Source organism: Malania oleifera, chromosome 11 (assembly GCF_029873635.1).
Source record: "Malania oleifera isolate guangnan ecotype guangnan chromosome 11, ASM2987363v1, whole genome shotgun sequence".
In the NCBI taxonomy this organism is placed as follows: Eukaryota; Viridiplantae; Streptophyta; class Magnoliopsida; order Santalales; family Ximeniaceae; genus Malania; species Malania oleifera.
In genome coordinates, this window is record NC_080427.1 from 57104960 (window position 1) to 57122866 (window position 17907).

General features: G+C 36.4%; 1 protein-coding gene across 2 annotated transcripts; it reads right to left on the bottom strand.

Annotated features, from left to right (window-relative positions):
- Window positions 1–369: 369 nt before the first annotated feature.
- LOC131168640 (peptidyl-prolyl cis-trans isomerase CYP38, chloroplastic) lies at window positions 370–17564 on the bottom strand. Of its 2 annotated transcripts, none has more exons than XM_058128236.1 (7): window positions 17213–17564; window positions 12932–13216; window positions 12600–12799; window positions 10849–11084; window positions 10402–10544; window positions 915–986; window positions 370–825 (listed from the first exon to the last, which is right to left on the bottom strand). In XM_058128236.1, exons 1-7 carry the CDS (start codon window positions 17393–17395, stop codon window positions 598–600), a joined length of 1347 nt encoding a protein of 448 aa, XP_057984219.1. In that variant the 5' UTR covers window positions 17396–17564; the 3' UTR covers window positions 370–597. The 2 variants fall into 2 exon arrangements, with proteins under 2 accessions (XP_057984219.1, XP_057984218.1); XM_058128235.1 differs by having other exon boundaries at window positions 12932–13219; window positions 17213–17533.
- Between the last annotated feature and the right edge of the window lie 343 nt (window positions 17565–17907).

Consider the following 17907-nt stretch of genomic DNA (forward strand, 5'->3'; position numbering starts at 1 on the left):
GAGAAATTATATATATATATATATATATATATATATATATATATAATATGAAACTAGTTTTCATATATAAGAAAATTTTACTGAATGGAAATAATTCAGCAAACAATGAATGAAATAGAGATGTTTTTAATTAAGTATTGCAATCTCTTTTTCATTTATTTTTTTTTTCCTGAAATTTACATTCCCCGCAACTCCATTTTTGTGTGGATCAATCCATGTATATCCATAGAACCAGTTAGCATGGTCATGAAAAACTCAAATGGCGGCAATCACCCCATTATACCTGGGATGCCTACTCGCAAGAATCTCTGTTGAATACAGATCACACTTTACATTCTCAGAACCATATTGGTGATTTACATGTTTGTATTTCTGGGAATGCATTCACCCTATAAAATCACATTCATGAAGAATCAAGTGAAAATGAGAAGGGTTGCACAACAAAAAAAATTCTGAAGAATACATTCTCAACTAGATCTCTCTCAAAATGGAGCACAGATAATCACTGAATAAACTAATCTGCTAAAAATTAGAACCAGATGAAGCATAAATAAATTTGTTTTAAGTGGCCAACCGGTACTGGTATTACAGCGTGCCTTAGCCAGCAATCTTGTAGGTTGGATTGACCAGATTATCTAGGCCAGAGACTACTTGAATTGACTCAATGACATCCCCAACTTTGAGATCTGCCAAGTAGTTTTCATTTTCTGTCACATACCCGAACACTGCATACCGCCCATCTAATATATTTGCATTACTAGGGGTTAATTCACTTTCTTTCAATAGCCAAAATACCTGGCTTGAGGCAGAGTTGTTCTCGAATTCCTGTCAGGAATACAAATTAAAAATTAAAAAGGACAAAAAAAAAAACACCATATGAATATAGAAAAACAATTACAAGATCACGTTCTCACATCTCTGGCCATTGCCATTGTTCCAAACGCGTTAAATGGAAGTTTTGTTTGAGACTTGTACAGACCAAGGTCCTGTTCAAACATTATCATTCATATTGAGCTTTAAAGGACCAAATAATAGCAAAAATTCTAACAGAAACCAAAAACTTTTAACTGTAAATATATCAGAAAGTATTACTAAGGCTTGCAGAAATGAAGAGGATGCGGGAAACAAAATTAAATAAATATTACAGCAGGAAAAAAAAAAAAGGTTACTCAGGCCTAGTAGAGCACCTGTACTGTGAGTTATTTTGTTTGGCATGAAAAGTGATAGGAGTAGGCCTAAAATAACTTTAAATGAGGTAGTGAGGAAGGATTTAATAGCTCTTAATCTAATAAAGGAAAATGCTCTTGATCAGGTAAATTGGCACAAAAGGATTCATGTAGCCGCCCCCACCGGGCGGGACTTAAGGCTTGTTGTTGTTGATGTTGTTTTGTAGTGCCACAATTAGTAATCTTCCAATAGGTTAGTTAAATGAGTTTATGTCCTTCAAAAGGTTGGACTCTTGGTCACGCAGCTTAGCCCTCCCAAAAACAATGCATGCATTGAATATTCCAATTACAGAAAAGGGCGACATTTTATCAGTGCTGTTTTTTTCAAAAAAGGAAAGGAATAGAAAAGGATACTGAAGGGCAACAAGGGGATGACAACCCAAAACTCAATTCATAAAGACATTAGACACTGAATCCTATATCATATTTGGATCATCTATAGCCTATCTCCACTAAACCAAAAATGTAAACTACTTAACCATCCCTGTATAAGTCACTATAACTTCTATAAGAGGTGGCAATTATAACCCATACCATTAACTTACCCATACCCACTACAAATAAATGAGTTAGGGTACACCAATATAATTACATGGGTCATAAATGGGGGTACCCATTTAGACCCAAAAATTAAATTGGTGGAAATGGGTGAACCTTCTAAACCCATCAACCTTTTTAAATTCGTTGCATCATTAGCTTGTATAAATCCATGATGGAGGACAAATTGTCTGGCTGGACTGAAAATTTTGCCATCTCAAGCAACTTACAGGAGAGGTGGATGGTTGAGATTGAAATTGCTCTCTTGGTGTATAATCGATGGAGGACAAATCGTAGTTGCTCTAGACACTGCCAGCTATTGCATCGCCTAAGATAAAACACTTCCCTAGGATGGCTGCTCAATTTTTGCTGAGAAAATGCATCAGAGAGGAAAGGATGATGGGGGAGAAGGAATTGGCTGGCTAGAATTAGGCAATAGGAAGCACCTAAGGCAGTGAAAATTGACGATCTGGTCAGGACTCAGGACCCAGGATGGCCCCAGCTGGCAGCAAACTTGGTAAAAGGCATAGTACACCAGCGAGAGCCCATCTTTTCCAGTTGAAATTGCTGATCCCTGCCTTGTTATGAGATTGCCGAGCTGGCAATGAACCTGTGGTGAATGTCTAGTATGTTGGACCAATTTTTTCTGTGGAGATTGTGAACTATGCCAAGGGATCTATGGCACCGGTTGTGGGGATTGCTACTTGAGTCATCATAATAATCTTAGTTCCCCAAAATGCAATGTACGTAGCATTTCATTGATCCTCAGCTTTTCACCCATCTTCATCAACTCTTTTTTAATAAACCTATTCTTTTCTCCTATCCTTTCATCTATATTTTTAAAAGTTGGGCTTTGTTTGTTTGACTCATTAAATGGGTTAGGGTTGGCATTTAGATTAGAAATCAAATATGATACCACTGATGGATCATCAGATGTGATACATATATATTGGAAAAACCAACACAAGTGAGAGTTTGATAGTGTACCTAAAGAATTAATTAAAAAAAATTGAATTTTTAAAATATAAGTTTTATAATAAAAATATAATCATAATAACATATGTAGGAAAAAGGTAATTAAGGTGATAAAACACGACACTAGGCAGAAGGTAGTGGGATGGTGTACATAAAAGGTAATCCAAAACCATTTTAGGGATGGACAACACAACAATGGGCCTAAGATGTGCCCTAGAGAGAAGAAAATATAAGAATATCTCTATTTAAAAAAAAAAAAAAAGGTAAAAGGGTTGCTGCAGGTTGGTAGGGTTATAAATGGGTCAAGCTCAATATTACCTAGAACGTGGAACATTCTGCTTCATGGAATGGAAATGGGAATAGGGTTGCAGTACAGCACACACTCTTGTGTTCTTAAAATATCTTGCATAGCTGATCGGTGGATGATGTATGGATGAAGTGCTCCAATCTTAAGGAAGCTAGCATTGCGCATTTTGTCAGAAACCGCATCTTCTTTAGCTTGTGAACGAAATTGGAGCACATTTGCACTCATTTGCACAAAGCAAAGATGGGAAATTTGTCACAAACCGCATCTTGCAAGGAGGGTCTAGATACAATAATTTGGGAAACTTCAACAGATGGGAAATTCACCACGGCAAGTGCTTGGGAAATTATAAGGAAGCGTAAAGAGGAATTCTCAGTTGCAAAATGGATTTGGCATCCTATGTTGCCCAAAAGAGTGTCAATTTGTATGTGGAAGTCTTGGTTCGCTTGTCTTCCGGTTGATACTCGTATTAAAGAAGTAGGTGTTCAGATGGCCTCTTGATGTGATTGTTGTTCAAATGCCAAGATTGAATCTCTAGACCATGTGTTTTGCACTGGATTTTTTGCCCAGGAGGTATGGAAACAAGCAGCAGTGGCGTTGGGTGTTAGTTGTATGGCAACGAGTACTTGAAAAGGTAGAGTTAATGTCTGGTTTAGTTGTGCAAGACGGGCCTCACAGTTAGGCATGTTGGTAAGTCTCATACCTAGTCTCATCATTTGGAGACTCCGGACTCGTTGATGTAGAGCCAGGATGGAATCAATTCATAATTCGGTGAGAACTGTGTGGCTTGATATTAAATATTGGCTAAGATCCATTTCAGACAAGTTAAATAAATGTGCACCTGCTTCTCGCACGGATATTGCAGTCCTTCGTGCTTTGGATATTCAAGTGAAAAATGTCGGGGTTCATCTTCCTCGTGTAGTCAGATGGTGTAAACCTAGGATAGGTTGGGTTAAGTTGAATGTGAATGGGAGCTATAGAGGTAACCCAGGTAATTGTGGTGGTGGAGGCGTAATAAGAGATGAAAAATGTTTAGTTAAAGCAGTTTTTTCCTCATTATTGGGTTATGGAACAAATAACATGGCTGAATTGAAGGCGATTATTTTAGGGATTAATTTATGTAAAGAACTCAGATTTGATCAAGTGGAGATTGCATGTGACTTTGCTTTGTTGGTTCAGTGAATAAATTCTGGGAAGTGCTCGGTTTGGAAATTATGGAATTTGTGGGAAGAGCTTATGCTAGCATTGAGAGACATACAGTTTAAAGTGGATCATGTTTACAGGGAGGCGAATAAAAGTGCAGATTTCTTTACCAAATAGGGTGAATCTGGTATTTTTCGATCATATAGTTGTCAGGATGATCTTTCACAGCAAGTCAGGAGAATGATTCGATTAGATTTGTTGGGATTTCCTTTTTTGCGCTCGTAATGTTGTGTGTTTATCTTTAAAAAAAAAAAAAAAACAAGGAAATAGACTAGTCTAAACCAGACTTCAACAGCTTGTTTTTTGTTCTTACAACATGAAACTTCGAATAAGAGATATGGAGGCCGAAATGGACAGAGTGGCTGAACAAGATCCCCTGGACCTTCTTGACATATTAGTTGAATTGGGTGATGAGAATGAGTATACACTTATTCACTGGATCAGGCCATCCCATCTTGATGAACAAGATGGAAGTCCCCATCCAAAAATGGCCAAGCATGCACAAGATGACTTTGGCATTGATGTTAATCAGGAAATGGTAGAAGAAGTAATATCTAGTAGTGATGATTCACAAATGAATCTTGGGTCTAGATATGGAACTTCATCCACTATGTCCTTTGGTGGTGATGATGATAATGATGACGATGATGTTGGTGGTGACGGATCTAACCTCGGCGATAGTAGTGGGCAAGGTGGTGATAGTGGGGACTATAGAGGAAATGAAGGATGACAAGATTATAGAACAGAAGTGGAATATACACGTCCTTCCCAACTAGAAGATGAAGGTCAACAAAGAGAAACACGTCTAGTTGATAGGCAGTACAGTCATAGAAAGGGAAAAGGGAAGATGCATCAAATAGAAGAGGATACCTTTTCCCTTAGTATAGAATCTATGAGTATAGGAACAGAGCATGACTCTAATAGTTATAGTGGTTATGAATCTACACAGAACAGCTCCTCACAATCTTCATATAGCCAACCGTTTTCATACGCAAATGAGTAGGCACAACAATATGGAAATTGACAACCACATGCCTATGGGTATGAACAAACATGCCAAGAATATGGGTATGACCAGTATGCAAATGCAAAACAATCCTATCGACATACACAACAAGTAGAACCTGCAAGAAGACATCCTAGTACACGAAGATCTTTTGGCCGAGTAGAAACTGCCATGAACCAGATGACTACGGAGGAGTATGAACAACACATGTACACCAATACTTAATATTTTGGAAATTATATGACATGGAGTGATTATTGTAAACAATATATGTCATCTCGAAATCCTAATGATAGGGATAGGAAAAATGACTTTGAGCCACCAAGAAAGTCCATGTGGTATTAGATCATTAAATGTATAATTTTTCTTGAAAATGTAGTTGTTTAAATGATAATTTGTTGCCTTAAATCATTAAAGGAATAACTTCAAAACTTTATAGTCATCTGAATGTTCTTCAGTTCATAGTTTGTTTCGCAATATGCAGTTTAATATCCTACACACTAAAAACTTGTCATATATGCATTTTTTTTTTAATGTATTTTGATACCATATTAAACATAATCATCTATTCTAACATTTCCTAAAGTTTTATTGTAAATTTCCATCATTTACTATAAATTTCCATAATTTCTTTAAATCAAAATCAAAATTGAAATTTCCGTAAATTGAGACCATTGCAATTGAAATTTAAGTCCTTGTATACATATGAAGGAACTAAAGAAAAGAATGCTACCACTTGGGATGATTCAAACCCAAGTGATCAAGAAGTAGAAAATTGTTGCTTGATAGCATTAGACGATGAAGAGGTACACATCTCTTCTTCTACTTCATTTAATGATTCATGTAGTGATTCTTGTGATGAATTTTGTACTAATTATTGTAATGAATCCTATGATCAATCATATGATGATTCTTGTGATGAAAGCATGTCACCTTACAAAGAACTACAAAAAGAGTTGTTTAAGGTTCACAAGATTCTAGTAAAGATGTCCAAAAAGAACATAATTTTGAAAAATGAAAATGAAAACTTGACAAAAGAATTAACAGATTTAAGAGAATCTCTTGTCACTCTCAAAAAGGAAGATGATTTAAAAATCACTAGCTTAGAGAGAAAGGTGGAAGAGTATACTGGAATAATCTCCAAATTTACAAGTGTAAAGGATAATTCCAATAAATCCTTAGGAGTTGAAAGAAAAACCTTTTTCAAAAAGGATTAGAGTTCATCTTCTAAATCCTTTGGTCATAATTATTTTTGTAAAATTAACAAGCAAAATTTCTCAGTCATTACTTATAATTCAGCATGTCAAATATTGAATAAATAGAAGATTCATCTTATCATTATCTCAAGACAATAATGGGTTCTCTGAATGAACAATCATGCTTATCTAAGAAACCCACACTCAACCATGAACTTCAAAGTGTTAGTGAAATGCAATTGGTTTTGAACACTCAAAACATAAGGTTAATTCAAAAAAAAAAAAAATATTCCGAATACTCTTTGTTCATTATTAAATTATTCCTTGTATAAGAGTATTTATCCATATTCCCTCATAAGCTCTCAATCCTTTATCAAACTTAGAACTTCATATTATTGGAATAGTATTGTTGGCCGCAACCAAGCTAGGTTGGTTGCACAAGGTTTCAATTAAGATGAAAGCATTGATTTCAAAGAAAACTATGCACCAATAGCAAAATTGAAAAGCCATTTGGACTTTAGACATTAGCTTGTTGCTCTTCATAAGTAAAATGAAGTTCATATATGGATTTCTGCAAAATAAATGATCTTAGATCAAAAAGGGGAGAATTTGAAGCAAATCAAGCTTATTACATGTTAAGAAAGTTGTTTGAGGAGAATTGGTTCATTACGTTAGGTATTCCAGGCTAAATTTTAAGTGATTGGAAATTTCAGGACATTCGAGCGACCAAAAGGTGAAGGTCAGTCGACCAAACCCATATTAAACTAGTAATTGAGGAATGTTTAGTGTTTCAGGCGACTGAAAGTCAAAGAGTCAGTCAACCGAATGACTTGATCGACCGAATGACTACGTTCAGTCGACTGAATCTATACTGACTTTATTAATTGGGAGCGTCAGGTGACTCAGGCAACCAAACCCCATACTCAGTTGACCAAACCACGGGGATTTATAACGTGCGTAAAACCCTAAAGTCTTAGCATTTCAGTCACCCGAATGACACTCCTCTCTCACCCAAAAGTGCAACTTTCTCTGTTCAACCTTCCTAAGCTCATATTTCTCTTCCAAATCCACAACTTTCTTCATTCAAACTTTATTACCATGTCATGAAGAAAGTCTCTTGCACGAAAAACACCAACCACAGGTCAGGATGACACCGAAAGTATCAATCGATGGCTCACGACACCTGGAGCAAAGAAGCTCTATAACAAGCATCTTTGATCCCTTGATCCCATCCTTGGTAAGATACTTGACATTCCTTTTATGGAGGAATATTTTCCAAACATCCTTCATCGTTTCTCAGATTTAGGTTGGGGTAGATTTTTGTCTCATCAACCCCAAGGCGTTTACCCAAACCTTGTACGCCTATTCTATGCAAACCTAGCTAAGGAGAGTGAACACTACACCACTCAAATCATGACCAAAAATATTTCGCTCACCGCCAGCACCATCACTAACGGTTCAAGATAAATCGAGGGGATATTGAGTGTCCTAAAGTTGGACCTTCCTGGATTTTGGAGCATGATTTTACTCAAACTTTTCTTCCACTTGTCTTAACTGAGGAAGACAATTATTTTGGGCATCCCCCCTTGTACAAACAATTAACCCTTGAAGCAAAAATTATTTACCTCCTTATCACATACAACATTCTTCCTCGAAGTGGTTCTAGAGACCATCTTTCTTATTTAGATTGTTTTTGTGATGTGGTGTATATACACTGGATCTTCCTTCTCTCATCATTAAATGGATGATCGCCAAAAAGGAAACTCGAAGAGTCATTCTCCCTTACGAAAGGGCTCTCAACCTTATTTTTTAGCATCTTGGCGCCGCTCGTCCATCTACCCTATTTGTTAGACACAAACCCTCTAATAGATTCTCATCTACAACATTGAAACAAATGGGCTATCAATTAGCTAGCATATATGGTTGGATCCTGAAATACCGTCCACCTCAGTGAGATAATGAAAATGCACGCATGGAGGAGGAACGGGAATATGCCCGTAGGGATGATCCACATCATGTTGAGCCACCTGCTCCTACTGGTACAGCCAATGCTTCTGAGGGTGCCACATATGCTCCTCCTGACTGGTATCAGGATCTTCGTCAACATATGGATTTCAAATTCGACATAATGCAACAGGGCATCCACTCCAACTTTTGGTCATTCAACCAAAGACTGGAAAGGCTTGAACACAAACTAGGTGGTGCTACATCCTCTAAAGGGAAAGTGCCTATGGAAAAAAGCCAGAGTGACGATGAAGAAGACGAGGAAGATGAAGAGGAGGATGAGAGCTCATCTTGTGGAGATGTCATTGATGAGGATTAGATGAGGGAGCGATAATTTTTAAGGGGAGAAAATCTGATTGTACTTGTTTTGTCCATGTTTTGTTTTTGAACACTATTTGATTATGTATGTATGTTTACATACCTTAATATATATGGGTTGGTTTGAAAGCACTATGATGTTTGCTTGATGATTGCTGTATATTAGTAATGCATGCTGGTTGATATTGATTGTGCTTGCTGGTTGATGCATGTTGGGCAAACTTATGTAGACTGATTCATGCACGGATGTGACATAATTCTGATTTTTGCTAAGCCTTTTGCTAATGTCAAAAAGGGGAGAATTATGAGCAAAATGAAAAATGATTACATGATTAAATTTGCAAAATACTTTTGAATTCTAAGTCAAAAGGAGAACTATGATTATTAATATGGTTAAATTTGGGAAAATTAGAATAAGCAGAATACATTTTGAAAGCTAATCAAAATTAATTTGGGAAAATTATGATAAGCAGAATACATTTTGAAAGCTAATCAAAATAGCTTTACTTGTGTACGTATCTACTCTTTTCAGAGAGCTAATCTTGTACAAATCAGTTCTTGATTACTTCTTGTATTCTGGCAGTTATGGGATTGAACCGTTGAAACAAGCGAAAGGATATTTTCGCTTGAGAGGTTTCTCTACCTATTGAAGGAGAGAGGCGACTCTGCCTAGGGAAGAAGAGAGGCTACTCCGCCTAAGTAAAGGAGAGAGGCAACTCTGCCTAAGTAAAGGAAAGAGGCAACTCCGCCTAAGTAAAGGAAAGAGGAAACTCAGACTAAGTAAAGGAGAGAGGCAACTCTGCCTAAGTAAAGGAGAGAGGCGACTCCACCTATTGAAGGAGGGTTTATAAAAGGATTCTCTGCCTACTAAAAGAGAGAAGTTTCTCTGCCTCCTGAAGGAGGGATAGTGAAATCCTCAAAGCGAGTTGCTTGAGGCAAGGATGTAGGCACGATCGTCGAACCTTGTAAAAATCTGGTCTCACTCGCTTCCCTCACTCTTTCATATTTTTGAGCATATTTATTTTGATATGTATTTGCTATGAATGTTGTGAATACTTTTACTTTCATTGTGTTGTTGGATTAATTGTTGGAATCATTGCAATAACTCTGCTGTAGTTAAGCATATTTATATTGATTGAAATCAGCTGTGAATACTGCTGTTTTTGAGAAATTAAATCACTTTTGGAATCATAGCATAAACTTGTCTATATTCAAAGCATATTTATATTGATGCATTTATCTGCTGAAAATACTGTTGTTATTGAGAAGTTAAGATCACTTGTGAAGATAATATTTAAAATTGATTAAAGCTTCCGCATAATTTTTTAAATACCCAAGTCACCCCCCTCTTGGGATCACAACTTGACTTTCACACCTAACCATTGTAACAACATTTTTTAGAGGAAGAGGGAGAAGTTGATTAAAAGTTCATATATTGTCAAAAATCTAATAGGCCTGCTATGAGAGGATGCATATCTCATTCAAGGAATCCACGGTGCAATAATAATAGAGAACAATTAAGACTACCATACGATCCTTTTTGGGCTACTAAATTCACCATTGCTTTGTGATTTGTTTTGTCATGAACTTCCTTTATTCATTTAACATGCACTAGAGCATTAAGAAGCTTACTTCCAAGGTTGCTCCATAGAGTGGCCTTTTCTCCCCAACCACCATGATTTCCAATGGAATTGTACGAGTCTTTTCTGTACTGGGATCAATGAAACCCTCTGCAGGGCCCTCAGGATCTCCAGTTTGAACAACAAAGCCATCCGCTGCAGCAAATGGAAGAAATCTATAAGCAACATTGAAAACTTTGGAATTTGGAACGTAACAAAATAGCTAAAATTTGTACATGTAAGACACAGTATATTCACTAGTATAGGCATTAATAGTTTTTTTTTTTTTTTTAAATTCCATGTTAGCCAATAATTTCACAAATACTTTTAGTATAGATGATATCACAATAAGATAGCCAGCAAGCTACCGCAATATACCGAAGACTGTTAGACCATCCAACACATCAGATGATGGCATCAGCCTGGATAAAATTCTTGAAATTCATTCCAGTTATCTTACCTCTCTGAATTTCCATGCCATCATAGAAGTGCCTTTCCACCAAATCTACGAAATTCCCAGCAGTTACTGGGGCATTGTAGCCATCTAAAACTATTTGGAAGACAAATTCATCTATGTTAGGATTATCCTTAACCTTGACCTTCATATCCACAGTTGCTCTGCCCTTCAATAGAGGCATACTTTGATATTCTTCAGGTACTTCATATGGGAAGCCATCCAACATATCCTCTTCAACACTGCAGAAACCCAATGCCCCAGGAAGATCTCAGCTGCAGTCAATGACAAGGGTGTATATGAGAAAATTTTACTTTAAGAAAACTAATTTTTACAAGCCCTCTTCAATTTCTATGCTAAAAGTGGGTTTAGTTCGCAACGAAGCAAGACATCATCATCAATAACCTACTCCCTAATAGGAATAAGAAAAACCTTGATACAAAGGTCACTCCAATTTTAGCATTTGGAACATCTTAAACAATTTTCAGGGCACCAGCAGCAGCGACACAGATGCAGTCACTTTCAAGTGAAAACCAAGAATGGCAACAGTAGTGTTATGGTCCTACCCCAACAAGTGGATAATGGAAGCTTTCAAAAGTCACTAAGCAGACCCTCTACCACCACCAGGAAAATACTGCCTTGACGCAAAATTAGAGGATTAGCAACCCCACCTCTTCCCTCTACCAAAGGTTTAAAAAAAAAACGTGAGCACAGCATATATGATCAGATCTATAACCGATGAAGAATTTTCATAATCCATCAGATTACCATTTACACTTATTATAAGAAAACTCCTAGTATGGATTTAAGAACACTAGTGAGAATAATTAAGGGGCCCAATCACACTATTATTTCATTTCCCCAACTTTGCATCTTGTTTCGCTGGCATGTCTGAATATGGATTCCCACCTAATGCAATTTACAGTAGCATTGAAGCATAAGATTAGGAATAAGACCAAATATCCATGTCCATATGTCTTCCATTATCAGTGTTCCCTTATCAGTTCACCTGTTGATGAAGTAAAAAACTGACTATATTAGAAAGGAGAGCTTTGAAAGTCATTTAAAGCCTATAGCTTGAGGAACAATGTGAAGGCAAAAGAAAATGACAACAGCCACAACTTTTGAGACTCAACAATACATAGGAACAACTTTTGAGTCCTTTTAAACTAGTTGGTAAATGAATCATTCATCATGAATCAATGGGTTCATTTTGCTCATCCTCAAATTTGATTTTTAAAATCTGCAGGCTGCAGTTATCTGATTAGTGAATTTTTTTTTTTTTTTTCATGATAGTTTATTACGGAAGCTCATGGTAGATAATCAATAATTCAATATGTTGAATAAATATACATTCTTACCAAAGACACAAGGGCCTGAAGCAGAGTACATATATTCCAATTTTCTGAAAAACTTTGTAGAACAATTTCGGTTCTGAATCTACATTGGTTCCCAACTCCTAAACTTATTTTGAAATTTGACATAAAATTTAGCAACAAGTATTGATGACACAATGACAGGATTTAATGATTATGCCCCACATATGAGAAGAATGTGAAGTTTGTAATTCACATTTTAAGCACCTGCGAGAAGCTATATCAATTAAAAACTGCTTTTCTACATCATCATTTTGCGTGCATGTGTTCTCGTGCACAGAGAGAGAGAGAGAGAGAGAGAGAGAGAGAAAGAGCATGCACATGAAATTAACTAGCCAAATAGTTCGCAAGCATTGGGCGTGGTTCAACAACAGTACTCACCCCCCAACATATTGAAGCAGCTCCTTTTGCTTAGATGCTACTGCATCTCTATTCTTATCTTCAACAATTTGTTGAAGCTCATCCATTCCAGCTTCAAGCTTGTCGAGCAACTCCATCCCATGGTCCTTCTTTGATTCTGCTACTCCTGAAATAATTAGAGTTTTGCCCTGCTTCAGAGCCCGTGATGCCTGCCTTAAGTTCTGGATTTCATGCAAAGGAGATGCTATCATTATCCATTTTTATTTATTTTGGAAAATATATAGCAAAACATCACCACAGTAAAGTTACAAGAATTGAAAACTATAAACAAATAACAATGCAAGTCATCTTACTCTCTCCACAGGATCAAGTGCCTTGACTCCAGCAATTTTGAGACTCTCTGTAATATCTTCAAGTGGTTTTTGAACCTGCCTAATGGCTTTATTATCAATAGGCAGAGCATATCTCAACAATGCTCCTGGATCCTTAATTGGTGGGCCAGAGATTAAAACAGACAGATTGGGCAATGCTGGACTAGCTGCATAGGCAGTATATGAATCCAATGCAGGTATTCCTGTTATCAACCCAACTGCCAAAGCTATAGAGATTGCGCATTCCTTTAAGGAGGACCATCCTTTCTGCTAAAAAAGTGAAAATACAAGTCAATCTCCTCTCAAAGGACTATGGACAAATTCAAATGAAAACTTTTTACATACTTTTCCTCTCGAGGTTTAAATTCAAATCTATAATCCATTACATTCTTAGGAGTATCAGCATGGCAAGAATAATTGATCCACCCATACCAGATCATCCTTATCTTGCTGACTGTGTTTGGGATACAAATTGCAGCCTCAGATAAATATGGACTTCGAAACTAAAGAATTTGTGTGCAAATTCATACAAATCAAAATCCAATGTAGGAATTCCAAGCTCCCAAACACCGGGTGAGTGGATTTAAAGTCAAAATCAACCCATTTGAACAAATATCCAATACTGCTCCATCACACGAAGAATTTGACTAAAAAAATGCTGAAATTTATCATAGCCAGCTTACTTTTACCAGCATACTTTTAGTACCCCACACTCCTGCAAATGCATAATGAAGTTGTTCGCTCCTTCACTAAAAATAAAAATCTTTAGAAAAAAAAAAAAAAAACCTACCATTCTCATACCACTTTCACGAACACCAAAAAGCCATACCACACAAAGACAGCGGAATCGAGAAAATGGCAAAGAAGACTAATTTTATATGAGTACATTAACAACAACAACAACAACAAAATCAAGCCTTAAGTCCCACTAGGTGAGGTCGGCCATATGAATCCTTTTCCGCCAATTTATGTGATCATGGAATATTTCTTTTAACAAATTTAGGGCTATTAAATTCTTACTCACTATCTCAATCCAAGTTATTTTAGGGCTACCCCTACCCCTTTTGCTACCCCCCACAGTAACTAACTCACTCTTTCTCACAAGTGCACTACACGGCCTACATTGCAAGTGTCTAAACCATTTGAGTCATCCCTCCCTTATCTTACCGCAAATATGTTTATTCCTTAATTTATCTTTCAATGTTACACCACTCATCCATCTAAACATTATCATCTCGGCAACTTTTGCTTTTTTGATATTCTATTTCTTCGTCGCCCAACATTCTAATCCATATAGCATAACTGGTCTTCTAGCCGTCCTATAAAGCTCCCCAATTAATTTTAAGAGTATTCTACAATCACAAAGCACACTTGAAGCACTTTTCCATTTTACCCAGCCTGCTTAACTTTATGAATTACATCATCTTCAATTTCTCCTTCAGTTTGCATAATATATCCAAGGTATCGAAATCTAGAAGTGCTATTTATTTCTTCATCATCAAGTTTAATTTTGTCTTCAATATTCCTCCTACCATTAGTGAAATTACATTTCATATATTCTGTCTTATTTCTACTTATCCTAAAGTCTCTAGATTCCAAAACTTCTCTTCATAATTCTAACTTAATCTCTACTCCACCCCTAGTTTCATCAATCAATACAATATCATCTGCAAACAACATACAGCATGGAACCTCATAATGAATACTCTTAGTCAGTTGATCCATCACTAAAGCAAAAATATAAGAGCTCAATGCAGATCCTTGATGTACACCTATGGTGATTGAAAATTCTCTAGTGTCTCTATTTATAGGAATCATCAACAGAGGCATCTCCTCAGCATGTCTTTCCAACCATGATGATTCAACCACATACAGATAGTCCTTACACTAGTCATTACTCCATCATACATATCCTTAATTACATCAGTATACCAACTACATACACTTTTTTTTTTTCTAAAACCTACAATAGAACTTCCCTAGGTACCCTGTTATTGCTTTCTCTAAGTAAATAAATATCATTTGCAAGTCCCTCTACTTTTTCCTAAACGTTTCCATTAATCCTCTTAAAAGATATATAGCTTCTATGTTAGACCTCTCAGGCATAAAACCAAATTAATTTTTTGAGACCTTCGTTTCTAGCCTTAATTTTTCGTTCATCTATCCTTTCCCACAGTTTCATCATATGACTCATAAGTTTAATTCCACGATAGTTACTACAATTTTGAAAATCTCCTTTATTTTTGTATATAGGTATTAAAGTATTTTTCCTCCATTTATCTGTCATTTTCTTAGTTTTTATAATTGTGTAAAATAAATTAGTTAACCATATAATTCCAATATCACCTAAGCATTTCCAAACTTCAATTGGGATGTTATCCAGTCCTATAGCTTTTCAATTTTTCATTAGTGCAAACTTAACTTCGTTAACTCTAATTTTGCTAATAAATATCATATTTTCAGTATTTTCCTCATTTGTCAATTCTAAATTTAAGTCTTCTATTTGGTTTTCATTAAACAACTAACTAAAGTAACTTCGCCATCTTTCTTTTATGTCTTTGTCCTTAACCAAGACAATATCATCCTCACTTTTTATACATTTTACATATCCTAAGTCTTACTCTTCCTTTCTCTAGCTTTAACAAGTTTAAATATATCTCTTTCCCTTTGTTTAGTATCCAATCTATCATACAAACTATTATATGATCTGTTGGTTTCCCTAACGGCCTATTTTGCATCTTTTCTCGTCTGTTTATACTTTTCAAAGTTATCCATGTTTCTACATTTTTGCCACGTTTTATACCAAATTTTTTTTGTCTTTACGACTTTCTGGAGATCTTTATCTAACCACCAACTTTCTTTACTATTCGAGAATCTTCCTCTTGATTCACCTAAAATCTTTTTTGCTATATTTTTAATGGAGCTAACTAATCTACTCTAAAGAGTATTTGTATCTATCACATCCTCTATAGTCCAATCCCTATCTTTGATCATTTTATCTTTAAATTTTATTATATTTTCTACCTTTAGGTTCCACCATCTAGTTATCTTACACTGATTTATTTTATCATTTTTCTTCCATTTTTAATACATATATCTAACACTAATACTCTATATTGTGTGGTTAGGCTTTCACCTAGAATAACTTTACAATCCTTGCATAATAAACGATCTACCCTCCTAGTTAAAAAAAAAAATCTATGACTTCTAGTTTGTCCATTTTTAAAGGTTATTAAGTATTCTTCTCTCATCTTAAAGCAAACATTCATTGTAATAAAATCATATGACATAGCGAAGTCCAAGATCATCTACCCAGGTTCACTTTTGTCTCCATATACATATCCTCTATGTATTCTCTCATAACCTTTAATATCCCTTCTAACGTGCCCATTCAAATATCCTCCTATGAATATTTTTTCAATCCCTGGTATGCATATCTTCCCAAAATTATCTCTTAAGATTTTTTGCTAAGCCTACTTGAGAAACATAAACACTAATGATATTTATTATCTCTTGACCTAATACCATCTTGATTTCTATAATTCTATCCCTTACTCTATGTCAATCTACAATGCAATCTTTTAAGATTTTGTATACAATAATTCCTACTTCATTCTTATATTTTCCTTTTCCAGTATACCAAAGTTTAAATCCCGATTTATCAATTTCTCTAACTTTCTTCCCCACCCACTTGGTTTCTTGAAGTCAAATTATATTAATTTTTCTTCAAATAATTGTGTCCGTAATTTCCATATTTTTACCCATAAGTATCTCTATATTCCAAGTTGCTAATCTAATCCACTACCTTCTTTACCTGCCTACGTCCAAAATGATGTAAGAACCCTCGCATATTTGACACCGCACTCGAGCGTCAAAATGACGCGCTTCAGGATGAGAACCTAGCCCACCCTTGCCCACTTTTCGCTACACATGGGTGGTACATGTGCAATGTGTCACTCCTAGGGGATGCCTCAACAAAAATTTGATAAAAATTCATATCATACTGACCTGACAAATTTTCCATGGATGATCAGATACCTAACTTAACCTTCCTCCATTACCCGGACCAGCTATGTGTGAAAAAATTAGGGTACTAAGGGCATCACAGGCGGAGTTAATTTTCTATAAGTACATTGCTCTTCTCAAATGAGGGTGCATCCTACCATATGAAGGATCCTTCTACGCATACATTTCCACTATAGCCGTTCCTATACAGTGTTTCATCCGAAATTTATCAGAAATTCCCAATTATCAAACCCGTACCTGCTTACTCTGCGGCTGAAATCGACGAGAGGTCTCGGAAGAACAACATTTGAGGCCAAATCTCCTAACCAAAACACTGCTCCGAGCGTTTGCCAAGCGGAACCGGCCGGTGGGTAAGTTCAGGCCGACCCGTCTGGGGATACACAAAGAAGAACTACACTGGCAGGAGACAATGGTTGCCATTGAACCACAGCTTTCAACAAATGCTAAAGGCGCAGAACATTAGGGTGCAGAGAGAGAACACTACTAGGCATACAATCCAATAGAATTATAAATCAATAAATAATGTGATACATTCGGCGGGCGATGGATGGGGCGAGCCAGTCGTCCTCACCCTGTGGATAAGATAACTAAATGGATTAGAGTCGGGTACTCGGGTGTTTGGGCCCTGGGGAGAAGGGGTGTGTGGTCGGATATAGACCAGATCAACCCATGGATCAAAACCCGGGTCAAGATTTAATCTTATTCTAATGTTTCCCCTGGGCCCTGGGGAGAAGGGGTGTGTGGTCGGATATAGACCAGATCAACCCATGGATCAAAACCCGGGTCAAGATTTAATCTTATTCTAATGTTTCCCCTTTTCTTTTAGAGATTTGGAGTCCTTCCTAGTAAATCTACTAAGCTAGAAGGTTATGCCCGAGACTGACATCACTCTGAATGATCCAAATACGATCATTCGTAGTAAAGGAATCGCT